The sequence below is a fragment of the Larus michahellis genome, chromosome 1 (assembly GCF_964199755.1).
Source record: "Larus michahellis chromosome 1, bLarMic1.1, whole genome shotgun sequence".
NCBI classification, from domain to species: Eukaryota; Metazoa; Chordata; class Aves; order Charadriiformes; family Laridae; genus Larus; species Larus michahellis.
The window spans coordinates 95,029,203-95,043,010 of record NC_133896.1 but is presented as its reverse complement, the minus strand read 5'-3'; the positions used below and the strand labels follow the sequence as shown (position 1 = coordinate 95,043,010).

Below are 13,808 nucleotides of genomic sequence, written 5' to 3'. Positions count from 1 at the left end.
ATCCAAATGAAAAACAACTACAAAAAAAAGTACGTTTATTGCTGTCTGGCCCCTCAACTCTTGATGCATCAGAGCCTCAGCAGGTCAGGCTGTGGGCAGGTCTGTGGCTCATGGGGGCTTCCCGCGGCACCGGCTCTGGCACGGCACCTCCGGCAGCAGTTCCACCCCGCTGGCTTCCCTCCATCAGCGCCCCGGCCCCAGCCCAGGCATCTCTCTCCTGCCTGTAGAGACATGCTCTCTAGCTGGGGCTGAGGGAGCGCGAGGGGCGGGAAGTGCCTGGGATTCTGCGCTGGAGGGGGTAGCGGCAAGGACCAGGTTTCTGCTGTTGAACGTCTGGGTTTGTTTAGTTGCGCTCGAGCGGCGTGGCACCCTTCGGCCAAGGCATGTGGAGCCCATGAGTAATAAAACAAATGCATCTCTTGTCTCTGCCTCCTTACACCAGGGGATGAGGAGGCAATGCCCTGCACAGGGACACTGAAGCAAAGTGGGTAGCAAGGGGTGAGGTGAAGCCCCTGTTAAACCCTGCCGCCACCCTGAGAGACCTCCAGGAGTAGGGTGTAGAAACAAATGATGCTCGCAGGGGTGTTTTGGACATCCCTTGGTCACAGTGCTGTGACTCCACCATGACAACTGGCACAAAATGCGAGGCAATCAAAATGCGACCTGCTTCTGCGTGGGGCAATGCCAAACCAATTCTCACCCCATTGGCTTTTTTGTCTAGAGGTGGAGCAGGGGGCATTCATCTGTAATGCTACTGAAATCCTGTCCCAATCTATAGAAAGAGTGTGCGGAGGCTTCAGAAGATCAACCAGCCCAATGTGTGTGAGGGATGCACAAAAGAGACTGAATCCTGCTTAAATCCAGGACCTGCTGCGAGCAGAACTTACTTGGAAAGCCTGCATGGGGTTGCCACCTAAAATCCAAGGGCAGAAGTCAGCTTTTGCAGAAAGGAGCTTCCTTTTCGGCTCTCTCAGTTGTGGTGCAAGTCTTGCAGAGACACTGTGAGTGGAGGAAGGGAAGAGAGGTCAAGAAAGCTCCAAGGGCATGGAAATAACTGATATGTCTGCAACTTGTGGAGGAACAGGGGAAGGCAGGCCTAACATTGCTCTTGGGCTCTGCCAGGTTCACCTGAACCCCCATGGGTGTCAGGAGCATTTCATGAGAGTGAGGGTAGAGGGGAGAAGTTGCAGTCTGGCTTGTGACCAGAGTGTAAGGAAGAGGAATAAGGATGTGCTTCAGGAGGGATGTAGGTTTTTGCGGTACAATGGGAGCAACAGACACCTTTCCAAAGCTGCTTGGAGCATGGACCAAAGTCTGTGGTAGTGGTAACTGAATACGTAGGACCTAGACAAGTCACGGATAAACTGCAAGGTGCCTGGGATGTGCTGAGGAACACCAGGTCCATGCAAGCTCAAGGCTGAAATCCCAGGACCTGGCCACCTTCTTGTGTGGAGATTTTGGATAATGGTTGCAGCTGAAGCTCTGATTTCCTCAGGAGTTTCCCTGAAGCCCCAGAGAACTGTGTTTGGGTCGTAAAAATAACCTTAACCAGCCCACGAAGAAGGCTTCTCTACCTCCAAACTGATTTATGTCCGCAGGCAGGAGCTGCTGGCGCCTGTCTCTCTGGGGGACTGGGAGGAGGACTGCCAACCGGTGTCACACCCCATGGGTGAGTCACACCTGCAGGCAGCTCGCCTCCGGCAAGCCAGCCAAAGTTTGCCTCATGCCTCTGTAGTCATGAACCTGCGCCAAGTGCTGTGCAAGCTGCTCTTGCTTAACCTGGCTTACCCCTGAGGCGTGAGGAGCAGGCAGCAGGTGGAAGGCCCTGGATCTCACGTGGCTTCTCCTCTGGAGCATGCTGGATCGTTGAATCTCCAGCTGCTCAGCTGTTGTCATGGCCTTGGAGTACCTCCCCAGTCTCTCATCTGTGACGCTGATACTGGACCTTCTACAATGGAGAAGGGGACAGACAAGGGGTTGCCACTTGTGGCACAGGGGAATGACACCAAGAAATGGACTCCTTCAGTGACAAGCACTTGGAGGCAGAGGGAGAATTCATACTAATATGGCAACATCATTACAGTGTTTATTTTTAGGTCTACAGTAAAGGCTGTTCCTTCCCTTTTCCTCATCTCTCCCAGTCTCTCTGCTTCCCCCCACCCTGCAATCCCATTGGACTTAGGTAAGGTACTGGAGAGCCTTAGGTTGCCTAGAAGCTTGCCACGCCCCAGCTGATATCTGTGTGGTGGTGACCGTGTCCAGCTTTCCTCCCAGCTACAGTAGCCTAGGAGATGGGCTTGCCCCAGGAGAAGAGGCTTGCTTTCTCTGGATGGCATGCCTGCAGTAATACCTGCCCAAGGAGAGGCACGAGTGAGCCAGGGTCCTGCCTGCCAGGGAGGAGGAGGAGAAAGCCAGCTTGTGGGAAGGCAAGCGCATGGGCCGGGTGGCAGCCCACCTACAAGGTGTGAGTGCTGTCATTACACTGCAAGGGCACCTGTAGGAGAGAAAGGGAGGGCAAAAGATGTTCCTGCAATGTTAAGGTAAGGGCTGTGACTTTGTTAATCTCACTTGGTGTGAACTGTTGAGCTAGCCACATGGAACGCTCAATCCTGCTATCCAAATGGCAGCTGGAGCAGACCTGCTTTTCCATCTAGTAGTCAGAGTTCACATGCCTGCATTCGAGCAGGGAAGGTTTCCTTGCTTTTTGGACTGCCCCCTGACTTGTAATGTCTCTTAGACAGCAATAACTAAAAACTTTTCAAAAATCTCTGGAGTTTGCAGTACAAAGATCCATGAGCCAGGCAGTGGTCTCTCCAGCTTTCAGATGAGTAGAGGACCAGTGTCCGCCTCAGGTTTGGCAGACTCTGCAGTGTTGTACTGCAGACCACATGTGGCCAAACATTGCCCAAACCCAGATTTCACCTGCAAGGCAGTTTGATGTGGCCCCCTGGACATGCTGACTGGTCAACAAATTTGGCAAGGGACAGAGCTTCAGGCTGACCTCCTGAGCCTGATATTTTCAAATACAGAGCCGTACAGCTTCAGGTGTATTGGGCTGGCCTCCAAACACCTGGCTGGGAATAAAAATGTCTTCTCGCTTTGGAAATAATGGCCATCCTCACTCACACTATCATGGGGAAATACTTATGTGCTCTGCTGCTGGTATAATGGTGAGAGCACTGGAGATGTCTCCATGCCTAACCCTCAAACCACTGCAGAAAGGGTGTTAGGAAATTCTGGTTTACCCACTGTCACTGTTGGAAGTCCTGCCTGGTAGGCAGCTAAAAGGGCAGCTGCTGAGGAGGCTGAAGGTGGCATTGTTAGAGAGGTCCCATGATGCTGTGTTCCTCAAGAAACTCCTCTTCATTGACAGCTGTCTGTTCTTATTTTCCAACAGCTTCTTTGAAGAATCCCGGAGTCAGTAACCCCAGCAAGAGAAGGCACTAGTGCAGGTACTCTGGCAGAAGAGGGCTGTTCAAGGTGCTTTTCCTGTTGTCTATTCAAGTTGGGCCCTCTTCAGCCTTTCTTTCACAGCTTATGTTTTCTTAACCACCCAGCAAACGCAGCTGTCTCAGGGTTGGTTTTTTTTCCCCTCCCCCTCTCCATGCACACCTGCGCTCTGTCCCTTTGAAAGAAGGACTTGGTTGGGGCTGGTATCTGGGCTTATTTCTCAAAAAAGTCTCACACCTCTGACTAGTGCCTTTATGCTACTCTCTCTGGAAGAGGATGAATTCGATGCGGGTCGCCTGGCCCCAGCCTGCAGGATATAGCGCTCTCAGGAATTTGGTGGGAATGCTACTTGGCCCGGCTCCCGTGCGCCAGCTGCAGCCTGAGCTGCTCCCTCCCTCCCTCGCACCTGACCGGGAATGGGGGGCCCAGCTCCAGTTCCCGGCATAGGTGGGAGATGGGGCTACCCTTAGCAAGGTGCTGCCAAGCCGCGCACCGTAGGTATGTGTGTGGGATACAGCTGAAGTGCCATGGTTACCAGTTCAGTCCCATGGTAGTGCTGGCCAAAATGAAACAACCAGCAGGGTGGATAGCATACCCTGGGGTAATCCTGGCTCCTTTGGAAGAGGAGTGAGGCGAGGGCCCTGAACTTGTCCCCTGTCCGTCTGGGTATAGATGGTGTTTCTAGCCAGGTAGAAGTGCAACACCGTGAGTGAGGTTTTCATGGGTTGAGATGATGAAAACCCTACCCAAAAGGGAGCAGAAGACACTGGCTGCCCCCAGAGTGGTCCCAATCTTCTTTAGCTCAAGTATTAGGGAGAGTTTGAGTTACCAGGTTCACATGGGGAAGTTTCTCCTTTGAAACTACTATGAAGCAAGGGGTGAGAGCTGTACAGACATGCTGGCAGGTTCTGTCTATCCGTCTCCTCAGGGATAATTTCTATTTCTGAGTGAAGCCTGTTGTACTGGTCTAACTGAAGACTCTTTGGTTTTTCCCAGGTTGCATGAAGAATTAAAGATGGCAAAAAGTGATGATGGCATACGCATCTTACAGGGTCTATTAGTCTTTGGGAATGTAGTCATTGGGGTAAGTGAACTGGGACCAATGTGGGTGGAGGCTTCCTTTCAGTATGACATTTCTTAAAGCAGCAGTTCCCAGCCATGAAATCTCCCTTCACATGTGAATTCCACACATAAATCGACCAGTAAAGTGTGAGAGAAGAAGAAAAGGAGAGCTGTTTTAGATGATCAGTTGGGTGGGGAGGGGACAGCAGGGGACAGCAGGGGCTGATCCACAAGACCAACATGAGTTCTAAGGGAAGAGCCCTTGCTGTTGACCAACGTCTTTGCAGCCACCTCCCTCCATATCGTGAGGGGAAAGGTTCTGTTAATTCTTTCTTAACATCCTCAAGCCCTAGGCCTGACCTCTCAGGTCTAGGCAGGGTGAGTTTTGCCTGCAATTCTTCTGTGAAGGCACAACTCAAGGGATTGTAGAGTTGGGCAGAGGAGCAGTTGAGTAGCTCCTGTTTGGCAGGAAGTTAAATGAAAGGAAAGCAGTCTCCATCTTTTTCTGTCTCTGCTATTTCTTTGGGGAAGCTTGATCTAATGGATTTCCCGAACTTGCACTTCTCAGATGTGCGGCATTGCCCTGACAGCAGAGTGCATCTTCTTTGTGTCTGATCCCCATGGTCTCTACCCTCTATTGGAAGCCACAGAAAATGATGACATCTATGCTGCTGCCTGGATTGGCATCTTTGTTGGCTTTGCACTCTTTGCTCTGTCTATCCTCGGTATTGTTGCAGTCATTAAGTCCAACAGGACCTTGCTGCTGGTGGTAAGTGTAGCAAAGTTTGCCTACCTATTGCTGCCAATCTGAAAAAGTGTCGCTCTAGTTTCCCTGCTCACCTTGGTAATCCGCCACTAAGCAAAGGCAGCTTTTGTTAGTCATAAGGAGACAAAGGTTCTTCTTGATGATGGCTGTGGTGTCCCACAAGGTGACTCCTGCGAGGACACGTGCAGGAGAAGCTCCCGGACCAGGTTGAGGGAATTAATAGTGAGAGCCACAATGGAGGTTTAAGCTGACAGGCTTGACCCTGACTTTGCCCTGAAGCAATGCAGAAGCACTTGTGCAATCAGATGTAGCTGGGATGTGGTTTAGATCCTTGTTTCTCCCCACCCCTTACTGCCTTTCAGCTGTCATGCACCATTCAGTTTAGGAGCTGATAAGTAATGACTTCTGTACAAGGCATTAGTACGTATTAGTATACCAAATATGGGTGCAACTGAGAACATTAGACATCAGCAGGCAGGCAGAAATTACAGGGGTGGGGACAGAGAGCTTTGGATAAGCCAAGGACAATGTTAACATGTGAACAAATCTCTGTACCATTTCTTACTTAGTCCTTTAGGTTGTCAGTGGCGAAATTAAATCAGTGCTTGCATTAACAAACAGTAGAGCCGAAACTCTGGAATTGGAACTCTCTTGGATTAATGTGGGATGGCAGGGTGTCTATTTTAAACAAGAAACACATACAGATCTTAACTCTTGTGCCAGGGAATTTGCCAGCAAACAGCTGAGGGAAGAAAATTCCCTTAACTCTGAATTTTGGTGTCTTGGCTGAAACCCAAGACTGTGGTATAAGAGATAAGAGACGGTACAAGGAGCAGAAGCTGGAGTAAGAAAGAAACAAATGTCTTGAATCTGAGAAGAACATTAAAAAGTGTGGGAGAAGAGATAGAGACACAAGAACTCCAAAGCGAATATGGGAAAGGCTAAAGGGATTGTGCTGAGAAGGGAAGAGAAATAGTGAAATAGACTATGAGACGTGATGCTCAGGATCTGTTTTCATGAAGGATCTTTGCTGACAAAACAGGAATGCTGAGGAGATTTGATGATGCAAAATCAGGAGGACCTGAAAAACACCCTAAATTGCACCTTCTGTTTCTCCAAAGCTCTACCACTAGGAGTGAAAAGCTTCTTGCTGAAAAGCTTATAGCTGGCAAGTGGAAGTGGAAGGACGCATGGCATAGGCATCAGTTGCAAATGAAATGCAACAAAGAAAAGGGCAAATGTTATTCTACGACATATCAGGCAAAGTATTTTCCATAGAGGCAGGGTGGTATTAACGCCATGAGGTTCTGAAGAAAACTCATCTGTGAGATGGAGAACAATTCCAGTCATACAGCTTCAAGAAAGCAGATTGCAAACTGCAACAGGCACAGGGAAGGGCTGCGTGAATGTTCGGAGGCATGGAGAGGACTGGGGAGACTAGGATGGCCTGCCCTCCTTTGCCTTGAGCAGGGTTTCAGGCTTAATCTTGAAAAAAATGGTTTCTCCAAAAGCTAACTCTGCTGCCTGTCTCCCACAGTATATTATTCTGATGCTGATCACTTATGCATTTGAAATGGCTTCTTGCATCACGGCAGCGACTCAGCGAGACTTTGTGAGTATTTTTTCCTCATGTATTCTTGCAACCGTGCTGGGAAACATTGCAGTTCTAGGGCACGCAGTGGTCCTGTTCAGTGTAGTAAATGGCCTGTGTGGTGGTACAGGGTAAACTCAAAGGACCACCGCTGAGTTAGAACAAGACCCCACAAGGAAAGTCTCCAGTGTCACTATTCTAATCAAGGAAATAACTTCGTTCTTTTTAACATAGTTTTGTTATTTTTAACATTTTAAAATGTTCACAACCTTGTAGTTAAGGAAATAAGAGCGTGGGTTAGCTGAATCATCAATACAGTGTTTAGTCTTTCAGCTACAGACTGATTAATCTATCATACAGGCAGAAGACAAATCTTCAGCATTGCCCCAGGCAGTGTTACTGTGAGGGAAAGATTACTTGGGTTATGGGAGTTATTAGGAGGGAGAGAAATGGCTTGTGGTGCTTTAATTCCAAGCAACATATCAAATGTAACCCATAGTTTCTGTATCTCCTGTGATCTGACATCTGGAAGAGCCTGCTTAAGAGTCTTGCTCAAGATCTACATCTTTGTTGCTTCTGCTCCTCAAATCTTGCTCTTTTTTCTCCTGTGTGTAAAACTAGGGGAGAAGCAGCGTTCCTGTTCTCCATCAGGACACTGAAATAAGCAAACAAACCCACCCCAAATAACCCTATATTTGCTTTACACGGCCACTTATTTACATAGTTCCTGCATTTGTCTCTGGTTGTTTTTTTTTTCTTTAGCTCACTCCAAATCTCTTCCTGAAGCAAATGCTGGAGAGGTATAACAAGTCAGAGGCAGACAATAACAATGACAAATGGATGACTGAAGGGGTCACAAAGACATGGGATAAACTCATGCTTCAGGTAATAATAACACTGGAACCCCTCACTAATTACCAAGTGCTCTGTAGCCCTGGAATTTCAAGTCCTCCTTGGGGCCGCTCAGTAATAAAGAGGACGGCATCTGCCTTGGACCTTAGAGAAAGTCCTGCCACACTCCCTGTTTTGCTTGTTCATCAGATAGCAGACTGTCAAAAGCAGGCACTTCAAAAACCTCTCCCATAAATCTGTGGTTAATGCCTAACCAGCCAAGTGCAGGGTCTGGCCGTGTGCAGGGCTGTGACCTGGGCCCATAAAAACCGTTCTCTTCTCTTGCCTTGCAGAACCAGTGCTGTGGGGTGCACGGCGCCTCCGACTGGCAGGACTACACGTCTGCCTTCCGCAGGACACACAGTGACGCTGACTACCCTTGGCCACGCAATTGCTGTATCATGAATGCCCAAGGGTCTCCCATCAACCTTGACGGCTGCAAGCTTGGAGTCCCTGGCTACTATAACAGCAACGTAAGATCCTCTCTGCTTTTTCCACTTAGCATATGTTGGTCAAAAGCACCTTGCTGGAAGGGAAGGAAACAGTGAATAGCCTTCCTCCTCCACTGTGAGCTACAGGTGCTCAAATGCTTTCTGGAGGAGAAGCAATTCCTGTAAGGTCCTGGCCATGTTGCTGAAGAGAGGACAGGTTGTATTGTGATGGAGCGAGAACTATTAAGAACACTCTCCCAATGCCACCAATAAGAAGGGACATCTCCAACACGTAGATGGACAGTAGCTAAATCAAACTTACTTCAAAGATGTGTGCATACAATATGAATGAGCAAGTCAGAAGTTCTCCTCCTCAAGGTAGAACTTTTCAGTAGACCAGCTTGTCCTATTCAAACAGATTGCTGGGTCTTGAACAAGCAACTTCTGCACTAGCAAGCACTTCTAGAAGGTATTCCAATTTGCCTGCAGCTTCTTGATTCTGGATGTCAACTCTGTGTTGGCTGTGTCTGGTTATATAAGTATACTTGGCAAGTGGGTGACACATGAAGTTGTCCTTGAAATGTCTAAGATGGGTCTACTTTGTATTTGGAACTAGAAATAGGTAGGCTATCTGCAAGCTGTCAATAAGCTTTTCTTCTTGAGACCCTGTGAGCTACCCAAATTGCAATAGGCAAGGAGCATGCTACCTCAGTCTCTCTCAGAGTTGGATAAGCTTGTCGCCCTGAGGTACAAGCTCAAAGCTGGTTTTGATTCATTCACAATTGTCTTACAGGGTTGTTATGATGCTATTTCTGGGCCAATGAACACACATGCCTGGGGTGTTGCCTGGTTTGGTTTTGCCATCCTCTGCTGGACTGTGAGTACTTAATATCTGCTTTTATTTCCTCTTCTCTTTTCTTGCTATTCCACACCCATTTGGGTGGAGGTGGATGACAGGACTGACGCATTTAAAATGTCTCTAGATCATAGTTATTCATTCATCACCAATCTGCCTGTAGCTTGTTCCACTAACAGGGCTATATTTACAAGTTCCCCCCAATTCTGACTTCCGCAGGTGAGGAGCTAGATGGCCTTCCAGCCTGCTGTGGCCTGCTGACATCTCAGCAATACAACACAGCAAACACAGCTCATAGATAACCTGTTTGTGAAGAGTATTGAATCATTGAAACAGTAATCATGACAGATAATTCAGTTTCTAGTTGGAAGACTTTTTGTGAGTGCTTTAGGTATTTAGAGTTCAGCAGCTTCGTGATAGATAATCCCCAGAGAGCTGAGTGATCCAGTCAAATAGTTATGGCTGCACATATCTTCTTTCTTCACTGTGAAGCTTCTGTGCAGATAAAAAGCTTTAAGCTTCCTCTGCCTGAATGGACTTTGCTTGTCAAGAATTTCTGTCGCCCTCTTCTAGCAGTAGGATTAAATGGGGCTGGGGCAGAGGTGGGGAGCAGGAAACGGGGAGCAAAGAATCTTAGTAGTCTTGTCTTTTCAGTTCTTCGTCCTCCTTGGTACCATGTTCTACTGGAGCAGAGTTGAATACTGAAGGCCTGGTGTCCTCAGCGCTGTCCTGAAGCACCATGTGAAACTGCATTCGTTCATCCCCTGCTCCGTTCTCCTCGTGCCATGGAGGATTTGAAGTTTTCCCACTACCTCTCCCATATACACTTTTGCCCCTCCAGAAACTTGACACACAGAGCTGATGACTCCAGGAAAGAATCTTCTTGTCCCTTCTTTGCCCCTTCTTCTGCAGCCTTAATGCCTCCTGGCTGAGGCACAATCGTTCTTTCCCTGTGCAAGAAATCTTTGGAGCATAAGATACAAAGTGATCTGATCTGTTCTGTGATGACATCAGAAAGGAAAATGTCCATATACTCTTGCTCCAAAACAATCTCTCTCTAAAACTAAGTTGAATGTAAATCATAATGCGCAAGGCACCGGCAAGGGCTGTGTGTGCAAAACTGTAACCTCCTGTGACCAATAAAGACGGATGCTGCAAGGGAGAAGACTGCAGACCTCTCTAATATATTTTATCGTTCAACTTCTGTTCCTCATCTCTGTCACCCCGTGCCTTAGAATAAGGCAGACTCTCTGAGAGTTTAAGTGTGTCAGCAGTAAAGGCACGTCACAGATAAAAAGTCTGTTGCTAGTCAAGCCCAATAAAAGGCTAGCGCACTCCTCAGCAATATGCTGCCTGTATTCAAGCCTACCTCCTGTCACTGAGGAAACTACTGCATGCGCTCCTACCTTCAGAAGTGGCAGTCCAGAAAAAGCTCCTCTTGCTAACAAGCGACTCCTTCAAAAAGCTGTTATGTACTTCACACAAGATTTCACACAACTACGGGCTAGAATGTGGGCAGAATACAAGGGGTCCCGTGCTGTAGTTGGCTTTGCAAAAGTGGCTGTCTCACACCCCTAGACGACTATGCTTCTTGCTTCAGCTACGTCCAGGTGTATGGTCACGTCCCCTGTATGCTTCCCTTCCACGTCCCCCGATCAGGTAGGACAAACGCAAATAATGGTAATGAGTAAGTCTTGTGAAAAACGCAAGCAGGGAGCTAACTGAACCAAATCCAGTCCTTGCATCAGCAGTCACGGTTTTCACTCAGTTCAACAGAGGCTGTTTACTTTGGCCCAGACTGATCTGCTGTCTTTCCTAGTGAACACTTCAGCAGTTACATGTGGTGTGTGAAATATACTCCTGTATAGAGCGTTTTAAGGTGAAGCCTTTTCCTAAGGTGTATTGGATCAGGACCCAACGCTTGCCAGCTGCCTTGATTCTTGGTTTTTGTGTATTCACCAAAATACTAATTAAAAAGAAGTGGAAGTGATTTATTTTTTTTTCCTTGTTCAAGATCGTGTGTTTGGGAAGGGGAAATGATAAAGGTCCGCACTGGGGACATGTGGGGCAGTGCAAAGGCAGTTTTGAAAGTCCTGTAACCCTGTCCTGAAGATCAGCGTGCAAAGCACTGTGGTGCACGGTGCTACAGAAACTCTGTAGCTGAATAGTCCATCGCTAGGCTAGTGGGGGAGAGAAGGAGGCAGATATGAGGGTGAACAGCTTGAAGGAGAAACAGGTCCCTGCAACATAGAGGGTTTTTTCTGTACGAGTGTGCCTTCAGAAAGGAAAATGCCCATGGATCAGCCATTCCACTGGTTCAGTGGGATGGTGCCTGTCTTGGAGATCCTAAACTCTCAGCATTTTCCATTAGGAAATTAGTCTCGAGCACTTTTTTGTGAGACTTGAGTATATGAATAGACCATGGGGACTCTGTATGGAAGTGGTCTGGCTTTGGTTTTTCATCATTTGTGTGTGCACACGTATGTTGCTGAAAGCTACAATAATACCTAAATCTAAAGAAATCTAAAGAGAGTTGGTGTCTGCCTAAGTTAGGCAGCAAGAGCAAAGCCTCGGTCCTGTGCTACTCAGCATGAGCTGCAAACGCCTGCCAACTGCAAGAGCAGAGAGGAGAGAAATGGGGGAGGCGGGACAGTGCAAGCACACAGCCTCCGTCCTTGCTTGGCCAAACCCCTCCAATACCTCCTCAGTCACAGCAGCCTTCATGGATAGCTGCACACCTGCGTAAAAGTCTCTTGCTCAAGTTATTTCTGAAACTCAAGTAGCTCTGCGAATGGGTGAAATGACTGGCTATGGGACTTTCTAGAGACTAGCAAGGCCTTCTGCATCTGGTCTCCAGATGTCACTGGAGATACGGCCTGTAGAAAACTTTAGGACCACAGAAGCAGGTGATTTCAAATATTATTTTCCTCCTCTGGTCTTTTGCTTCAGACCCACAGGTGTCTTCTTTCCTGCTACATCTAAATGTGGTGTGATTATAGCACTGCACTCAATATAGAGAAAATACTGCAGGATTTTGCAGGAGAAGAGGAACTGAGACTATGACTATTGCAGTATTAACTGTTGCAACCAGTTGCAAATGATACCATTTACCTATTGCATAAGTGACATTATAAACCATTTCATAGAATCATAGAATCATTTGAGTTCTTCTAATTTGCCTTCTGCTTCCTGAGCCTTCCCCCTCACGTGGAACATTATCATCTATGTTTTGCAAAAATAAAAGCCATGATGAACAAATGATCTAGGCAATGGTGGATCTATGCAGAAGTGCCAAGCATGGCAAAATGCAAACCAGAAAAACCCAGCTTTATCTGCCTGAATTATGGAGGAAGAAGAAGACTGGACTGATGGCAGAATGATGTTGAGCAGGCTCGTGAAAAATCCTGCACAGCTTTTTCTGGTTTTTCAGCTTCTGGAGGTTGATTCCAATCTCTGCGAGTTCCCTACCTGGGATGCCAGGGGAGGGTGAGGAAGGGATGGAGTCCGTGACAGGAATGGTGGTGAACAGGTTCACATGTTGGCTGAGGCTCGTAAAGAAATCCCAGTCATTCTCAGCTGTTTGGATTGCTGCTTGAAGGTATGGATGTATGTGGTCTTCAGAGCAGGCAATATCCACAGATGCATGAAAACTGCTGGACTATGACAGGATGAAGAAAAAAATTCTCTAGGTGGAAGCTGTGTGGTTTGTTTTCAGATTTGCTCTGTGTATTTCTTCTCTGTAGGTGTGAATAATCACAGTTCTCTCCTGGCAAAAAATAAGGCATGTTTCAATTCTCCCACGGAGTTACCAACTGTATTTTTAGATTATTAATTTATCGTAATATTCCTACCTCTGAGAAATCAGAGTGCTGCTGAGAAACATACTCTGTTCATACTTGACAGAGCAGCGTGGCCTCCAAACCAACAAGAATACCAAACCCTCAGCTGCTCCTTTCCCTTACACACGCAGACATAGCCTGATGTCTTTCACGTTGTTGAGTGTTTGTGGCTGGCAGTACCGAAGGTCTCTGTTCCTTCAGGCAGTGGGGCAACGTGGGGCTGCCTTTGTGTATTTTGTGCCTTGCCCCCATTTTTCCAACAGGCTTTCCTACCCCTTCCTCCTTTCCCCTCACTTCTTCTTCTTCTGCATGAGATCTCTTTGCACAGGCTCTCTCAGTCTCTATTTCTCCTTACCTTGCTGGTTCATCTGCGACATGCAATGCCCACTATGTGCCGTGCTTGCACCTGGCTACCCACCTCGCTGCGAAAACCAGCATCCAGGCTGTCGGTGGCGTTTCCTGTCCTCTGACTCAGATGATTTATTCTTCATCCTGCTCGCTGCCCTGGCATCTTATTTTTTCACATTCCTTACGGCAGGGACTTGTGCCAAGCAAACGTTTATTGGGACAAAGTATCACCTAAAACTAGCTCATAAATGAAGCCTCCTTCTCCCACCCCTTGGCAGCCCTGCCCTCTTTGGCAACTGGGGAAAGCCTCTGCAACGTGTGGTATGCAGGGAACCTCCTGCAAGGACTCTCCCTGTAATCTCAGGCATCTGTCTTTGGGAGACCCGGCTGCGTGAGGAGTTGAGGATGACTGCTGAGGGTTTATCCTCAACAGCAAAAAAAAGGTGAGGGTTTTTCTGACTGTGTTAGCTGGCACGCGAGGTGAAATTCCAGCATAGGCAAGGTCATCTGCAGTTCTTGCATGTTCACTAGTTGAGATAAACTCTGCAAGAGAGCTAAGTGATGAGCAGTGACC

The 13,808-nt window shown here is 47.7% G+C and overlaps 1 protein-coding gene across 1 annotated transcript; it reads left to right on the top strand.

Moving 5' to 3' along the window:
• Positions 1 to 4,452: 4,452 nt before the first annotated feature.
• Positions 4,453 to 11,036, top strand: UPK1B (uroplakin 1B). Its single transcript, XM_074572816.1, has 7 exons — positions 4,453 to 4,534; positions 5,081 to 5,281; positions 6,816 to 6,890; positions 7,632 to 7,754; positions 8,054 to 8,233; positions 8,985 to 9,068; positions 9,702 to 11,036. Exons 1-7 carry the CDS (start codon positions 4,466 to 4,468, stop codon positions 9,750 to 9,752), a joined length of 783 nt encoding a protein of 260 aa, XP_074428917.1. The 5' UTR covers positions 4,453 to 4,465; the 3' UTR covers positions 9,753 to 11,036.
• Positions 11,037 to 13,808: the final 2,772 nt, after the last annotated feature.